General features: G+C 48.2%; 1 protein-coding gene across 1 annotated transcript in view; it reads right to left on the minus strand.

Moving 5' to 3' along the window:
• Positions 1-7,372, minus strand: part of CAPN2 (calpain 2, (m/II) large subunit) — a gene marked incomplete at its 5' end in the record, with an annotated part of 14,367 nt that overhangs the window by 2,759 nt on the left and 4,236 nt on the right. The window contains 7 exons of the mRNA XM_010131394.1: positions 311-379; positions 1,625-1,689; positions 2,670-2,727; positions 3,245-3,310; positions 4,146-4,182; positions 5,457-5,668; positions 7,102-7,113. Of these exons, the coding sequence (XP_010129696.1) occupies positions 311-379; positions 1,625-1,689; positions 2,670-2,727; positions 3,245-3,310; positions 4,146-4,182; positions 5,457-5,668; positions 7,102-7,113 (519 nt within the window). The remainder of the gene's footprint in view (positions 1-310; positions 380-1,624; positions 1,690-2,669; positions 2,728-3,244; positions 3,311-4,145; positions 4,183-5,456; positions 5,669-7,101; positions 7,114-7,372) is intronic.

Consider the following 7,372-nt stretch of genomic DNA (forward strand, 5'->3'; position numbering starts at 1 on the left):
ACCAAACTTGCACTGTTAGTGGGAACACTAAACAGGCTCGGAAGCGAGTTAAAACAAACCAGAAACCCCTCAGAGTAAGGCAGGAAGAGAGGTGGCCTCTCCTTCAGCCCTTCACCCGAGTGCCTGAAGGAAAGGCAGTCGCACCCCTGAACTCCAAGGGACAAAACCTGGGGGACTGAGGACACAAACACGTGAGCTGAAGTGCGAGTCCCTGCTTTGGGAAGCGGGACTGTACACACTGCGTGAAGTAAATGAGCCTACAGCCACCTTCGTGCTTGATTGCATGTTCTCCCAGAAAGGTTGTTCTCACCTGGTATTTCTGAATCTTTGTCCAGAGGGTGTGGAACTCCTTCAGTCCCAGTTTACCACTCCCATCATTCTTCTTTGAGTTAAGGGAATCTCTTTGGAGGGAGGAAAAAGGGGTTTCCCTCCCTGTGCGGGGTTTACTTATGTGGCAGTTGAGACTCAAAAAATTGCAATTAAGAAAAGGATGCAAATCCTCTCCGAGGACAACAGTCATCCTGTTGAATACACAACTGTTGTCAAAGTGTCCCTCTGCATCAGTAAGACAATTGATTCCCTTAATCAATCCCTGATCAGGTCACAAGCTCTTTCTGCTCCTCCTCTGGCAGCTCTCTGTCTTTTCAGTGCACGTCTAGAACAGCCCAGATGATGCCATTTTGTTCTGTGTAGTTGGTTCAACACCTGCCGTTACAGGAACGCGAGTCCTAAGTCTGGATTAAACAGGAAAAGCTATACCCAAGCCTGCTATTTGGAGAACTGAAGTTCTTGCACAAACAGCTAACAGAAGAACCTGGTCATGGTGGTGCTCCCACAACCCGCTAAGGTGCCCCTTCAGACTGCTGTATTTTACACCAAATTATAGCAGAGCATTCTTCTGCTTTGGTAATTTTCCCTTTTTCTAACCCTGCAATTCAACTCCCACTGCACAGAGAAGCTGAACACAACTATTCTTAGCCTTGATCCTTCCTGCTACACTTTTGCCCTTATTCTTAGGGGTAAAAGCACCTAAAATCCAGCATACTTTATGCTCCTCGCATTTGTTTCCCTCATTTTCTATTTTCTAAGTCCTCATGGCTTTATGTTGCCCTTACCAACTCCAGGCAGGTTAACAGAGCAGTGAAGTGCACCCAGATGTGAACGTTCAGACTCTACAGCCAAGGCTATCCACACCGTGCTGACAGCCAGGTGCCTTTTCCCAGCACAAACATCACTTTGTCCCCAGCTAAACCACAACACACAACAGCTAGGAAGACTTCAGAGCAGATCGTCCTGTCCGATAATGGATCTTCCCTGCTGCCTGGGAGAATGCATGTGCCGCAGCCAACAGTAAGAGCAAGGGCTGCCGTTTTTAATCAGGGGGACTAAGGTAAAACCAGCTTCTCCACCTCAGGAGTCATCAGTACACCAGTATGGACTCACCACAGCAAAGGCAGCTCACCTACTTCAGTACAGGCAGAAAAATAGCACCTAGAACAGCCTGGAGCTTTAAAAACCTGACCCAAAGGAAGGTGACCCTGACCTATGGTGTGGGGGGTTGGAACTAGATGATCTTTAAGGTCCCTTCCAACCCAAACCATCCTATGATTTTATTAAAGGATACATCTAACAGGTCAACCATTATTTTGCATGTCTCAATACTAAAGCCATCAGATTTAATATCTTGGCCTGTAAAGAAAGAGCGAAAGACAGGATTATCATTGCGTGCAGCACCACAGCACCTGCCTAAAAAGCTCACGAGCTCTACGACCAGCGCATACACCAGCCCTTATTGGCTTCCGTGTCCCTGGTAGCTTCCTTTGCAACGGACAAAGAGGCTTAGGGTCAGAGTTAGCTGTGGCGTTTCCCCAAGCAAACAGCCCACTCAGTCTAGTTTGTAGGTGTGCTGCAGTAGAAAGAGACAGAGAGAAAGCTTTCCCCCCCTCATTGTCTGCTTGCTAAGAGAAGGGTGGACGTGCACGGTCAACGTGGACTTCTGATCTGTGGAGGTCAGTGATAGGTAGCGTCACGCAAGGGAAGAACATCAAACCAAGCTTGGTAACCAGCAACACACCATTGCTAACTGGCTGGTGCCCACAGACACACGACACAGTCCTGACTAAAATTATACTTTGGAAATTAAAGTGGCATTATTTCTCGAGCTCTGTTTAATGGAAAGGAAAACAATGCAGAGCCAACCTCCGAATCGCTTCACAGAAAAAGCAGCCCAGAGTTTCAAAGTTCCTCCTCCTCTTCAGGGACACCCCAGACCTGGGTCTGGGCTCCTGCTTGAATCCTGACTGGTTCAATTCTAGAGTAGCAGCAATATCTTCTCTTGATTATTATCAAGCATTAATCAAATCCATGCATCTTCCTGGCAGCCAGTTCCCAGTAGCAGATGCTGGGAAAAAAGGCAACATATGCACCCTGCCAAAGCACGCGTCCTGTGAAACACACCTTCAGTGTAGGCACAGCCCCAACATTCTGCAGCCCCCTGAAGCAGCAGAGATAGCACGTGGACATGGTCACACGGAGAGCCAAGCCGCAGGTCTGGGGCAGAGCCCAGGGCTTGGACCCTGCCCAGGTCAGTAGCGTGCTCTGTGCTCTCACAGCCATGCTGGAAAGCTGCTGGAGGCCACCTGAAGCTGCAGCTGGAGGAAGATACTTACGTTTAGCCATGATTTTGTTCAAGATGTTGCGCAGTTCGAAGGTGGAGATCTCTGCATCCTGCAGAAAAGAGGAAAGCAAAGGTTTTGACTGTGAGCTGCAGACACCATATCATAGGCAGCCTCCGCCTCCTCTGGGTGAGTTGGCCAAGTTCAAACATCCCTTGGATAGAAATGCAAGTGCTAAGCTCTCCCCACCTCCCTTTCCCAGGAGCCCCACCAGTTCCCAGGAGCCCCACCAGTTCCCAGGAATTAGCACACAGGGCTGGGGTCTGCCTGAGCCCTTGGGCAGGCGAGGCGAGAGCAGCCTGGGGAGAAGGCACAGCCCAGCCCTCATCAACAACCAGAGGGACCCAAATGCCTGCACCAAAGGACTGAATTAGGGACCTGCAGAGACAAAAGCTGAGCCTGCAGTCAAAGACAGTGAAGGCTGCCCCCGCTGGGTGGACATGCGGTAACTACACAGAGTTTTACATGCACAGTTACTCAGCACAAGAATTAAACTGCATCCTGAGGGAGGCACCGCTCTTACCCACTCACCCATGTCGACAGTTAGATGTTAACAGAAAAGTACTCACACGTCCTGCTAGCTGTCCAAAAAGCTTTTTAAAGTTGGGTTCAATGTCATCTTCACTGATCTCAGTCTAGAAGAGAGAAACAGAGAATATTGAAAGCAGGGAAGTTTCCACCTGTAAAAGACTTAATGCATTTCCTTGCCCTGAGTAAAACGCAATTTAAATCGAAAAGCTGAACATACAGAGTGCTTTTACTTTTATTTTAATCGGTTTTATTTTCAGGGGTGCCTCAAAATGCTGGTGTTGCAAACACGGCAGGAATTTATAGCTTTTGCAGTGGTTTTTACTAAAAAAAGAATCTAAAAATAAAAAATTTCTTTTATTAGAAAAATCACTACCAAATCCAGAACTTCATTCTCGCTGCTCCTACTACTACTGTTGGACTAGCTGCCTTCACTGAAAGAAAAGAAAGCAAAATGTTCTCATCTTGCCAAAAAAAAAACCAAAACCAAAAAAATACCCCACACAGAAGGGTAAATGTGTTAGTAGGCAAAACATCCCCAGCTCCAGCAAGACTAAACACACGGTGAACCACCATGGGAACAACATCACGTGCAAAAGCCCCGCCATGGGGAAAAGGCTGCACTCCTGGGTTCCTGGAGAGCAACGGGAACCTCCTGCGGCTCCAGCTGCCTCTGCAGGGTACCGGACCTGCTGCACCTGGGAAGCACAGGATAAAAGATCCACCCTGGATAGAAGGTAACACGTGCTCCCATCATTGTTCATGATGTTTCCTTTTGCTGGACTTGCAGCTATGGACACTGAGAGCTCTGTTTCCAAAGCAGGACGACAGTTCTTGGTTACACGCACAGAAAAAGGCTGCCTTGCACAAGGAACAGGCACTCCAACCCCACTTATTTATGACAAAATTATCCCCATTTAAAACGCTTAAATTAAGATATACCTCTTCAAAATTGGCCTCAATTTCATCATCTATAACCCTGGAAAGATAAAAAAATCAATATTAAAACCAAAACGAGTCACTTTTCTGATGTCCTTCCCTTGGGTTTGAGTTAAAGAGAGATCTTTAAATAACGCGAATAACGGTGAGTGTGCAGAGGTTACTGGATTACCCAGCCGCAGACACTGCACGCCACCAGCCAAAGTAGTATTTTGTCAGCTATGGCAAGAAGAGTTTCAAAACACATTACAAAGGGTGCGACGTCCTGCAGAGCCACAAAGAGGAGTGCAGATCAATCAGCGCCACTCCTACAGACCACAGCACTGGACCGGGCTCTTGAGCGCAAATCAGTCTTTTACTAGTCACTGTCTTTTTTCCTTTAAAACAGCAAAAAGTGAGAGCCTTGAAGTCCCTGAGACATGCCAGAGCGGGAGAAGTGTTTCACGCTGTCCCCCAGCTGCTGTGGGAGCATCACACCTACAGATGCTTAGCAGCATAAGTGCTGCTAAGAGCCCCTGAACGTGCCTTCATACAACAGACATCCCAGTTTTCTCACCACTATAAAAACACACAAGAAGAAATTACGGAACAGTAGAAAGATTTTTGTTTGCTTTGAATTAGGGAACTCAATATGCGAGATCCCGCACCGCATCCCAAGGCCTTAGACCAGCTGCTCTTTGAGATGCAACACGCCTAAATTTGTTCATGGCTTCACAGCTAACAGCGTGGTTTGAGCCAGTTCCATTAGAAACCATTTTAATTTTATCAAAGGTATCATTTTGTTGAACAAGTAGCTTGAATTTTTTCCCAGCCTGGTCTCAAAAATGTGCAAGATCAATCGTGGTGACCGGTGTGCTTACAGACAGCTGACAGCACACAGATTTCTGCCTCCCAAGCGGAGAGCCCAGCCTGCCACTCTCTGGGGCTTTCTTCTCTCCACAGACCAACCTGTGCCGTGGCACCCAGCTGCCTGCAGCCCAGTAACTGAAAACGTCTGCCCAAGTGGGGCTGGCAATAATCGATAAGAGTAATAACAGTGTAATGCTATATGATACCACTTTGTTATTATATCCCCATTCCTTCCTGCTAAGTTTACTCAGACTTTCCTCAGCTGCACATGAGGAAACTGGGGACAAACAAGACCTGCCTTGACCACGTGCACCCAGGGCAGGTGCACACCCTCCCTTCCTGCCCCCTGCGGGAAGCCAACGGACCCCAGCCCTGGGCTGCTCCATCCTTCCGCGGCCAGGGGAGGGACCAGAGATCGCCCATGTACCCATAACGCTCTCACATGGTTACGAAAAAGCTACATACGTGGAGTTGGCGTTTTTTTCAGAGAAGACTCGCAGACAGAAATCCCCATTCTTGTTGGGTTCAAAGGTCGAGGGCACGATGATATATTCTCCTGCAGGAAGCTTGAACCGGTTCAACACTTCTCGGAGGTTTATAAAAGTGTTTGATCTTTCTCTTGCTTTGTTGGTCAAGAAAAAGTTTTTGCTCAGATGAATATTCGTCTGGCCAGAAAACTTATGAAAAGCAAAGAAAGAGAAAAAACCCACAGTTTGCATGTACTTGCATTTAAAAATAAAAGACAATTAGATATATAAGGGGGAAAAAAAGGAAAAAAAAAAGAACATCTGTTCAACAGAACCCACAGGTGGAAGAGGGTGGGTGCGTCTCACCACAATATTGCTGAGCTGTGGCTGCACGCGTAGTTTGCAGATCACCTCAATAAATCACTCAGATCGTGCTTGTGATAATGGGTGTATTCGGCAAATTCTTCCACCAAATATTTTATCTTTAAAGTGCGATGGCTTACAACCCATGTCCCTCTGGTCCCCAGAGCTTTGCCACGAGGGGACTGCAGCTCAGCACTGCCCTGAGGTCAGGCTGCCTTAGGGCAGAGAGCCTTTTGATGGAGGGCCCCGAGAATAGAATAGAATAAAATAAATTAGAATAAAATAAAATAAATAGGACGAACTCTTCTGTGCAGGGTCTTAGAGGTGAGCTAGCTCAGATCTAGCAGCAGACATCAGAATGTGCACAGTTCAGAAAACTCCCCCTTCCTGTCCTGCCAGATTTTTAAGAACGCAAAACCAGACAGACCCGATGCCATGGTGGGAGATAAAATTCCACCTTGCGGGGAAAAGAGAAAAGTCCTGGGACTGCAGCTAGAGGCTCTTTCTTATGGAAATTGTGGTTTTGGACCTCTAGGGTGAGCTGAGTGCCTGAGGAGCACTGCTAAGGCATTCAAAAGGTACCTGAGAAATGTAATTAACTGGCAGTACCATTTCCTTTCCTGAAAAAGCCACATTTCACACAGCAGCAGCTGGTTTAGTGCAGCCCCGGGAGCCCGAGGTGCCCTGGCTGCTTTGCATGCCCCCCTGCAGGTGTGTGCCCCATGGTGAGGTTACCCGGGCATTCTGCTCAACCTCACGCATTCCTCCGAGGAGCAACATCTCAGAGGCGCCTGCCGCCCTGCCTTGTCTGGCATAAGCACCGCAGCGTTACACACCCTCCTCTAGATCCCCAGGGCGTGCTGAGAGCTACCTGGGAACCTAACAGGTAGCAGGTAGGAATAGAGAGAAACCAATAAAAACGGTGCTTAGGGAAACGAAAATAAACACCTCCTTGGAATATTAACTGTGTGTCAAACAAACCGGCAATCCTAAGAAAAGCAGCTGTGCTCTGGGGGAGCAGGTGTGGGTCTGGGCTGGGAGAAGACCCATGGAAGTGCAGCTTTGATGAATTTCTGCTGTACAGAGAGTTCTTATCTCAACCTAAGACGATCTGAAAATGTAACACGGGCTCAAGGCCCCTTCCAGAATAAATGGCCTCTGACTTTAGACTCTGCATGGTCAATATTGTCCTGCAGTGAAGGAGGATCCTCTGAACCACTTCTTCCCACCAGCCATTCAGCCCCAACTCTGTGCCTTGTCCACGGATGCATACTACGTACCTCTGGGGGCACCTGCAATGAGAAAAGGAGAGAGGTATTTGCTTCTTGAATGGCAGCTCCAGGGCTACTTCTTTTCCCTGTGGGTTAGCGGGTTGATCCACACTCTTGAAAAAAAGACTTGGCTCAAGGGGGAAGGTGAATGAGCCCACATCACCCAACCTGACTGCTGGCTCAGCTCCCAACTCCATCCTGGAGGCAGGTGAGGCTCTCCTAGGGCAGCATGGGCACAGCCTGCCACGGATGTAGCCAGGCTGGTCACGGTTTCCTGCTG

The sequence above is a fragment of the Buceros rhinoceros genome, unplaced genomic scaffold (assembly GCF_000710305.1).
Source record: "Buceros rhinoceros silvestris isolate BGI_N320 unplaced genomic scaffold, ASM71030v1 scaffold3222, whole genome shotgun sequence".
In the NCBI taxonomy this organism is placed as follows: domain Eukaryota; kingdom Metazoa; phylum Chordata; class Aves; order Bucerotiformes; family Bucerotidae; genus Buceros; species Buceros rhinoceros.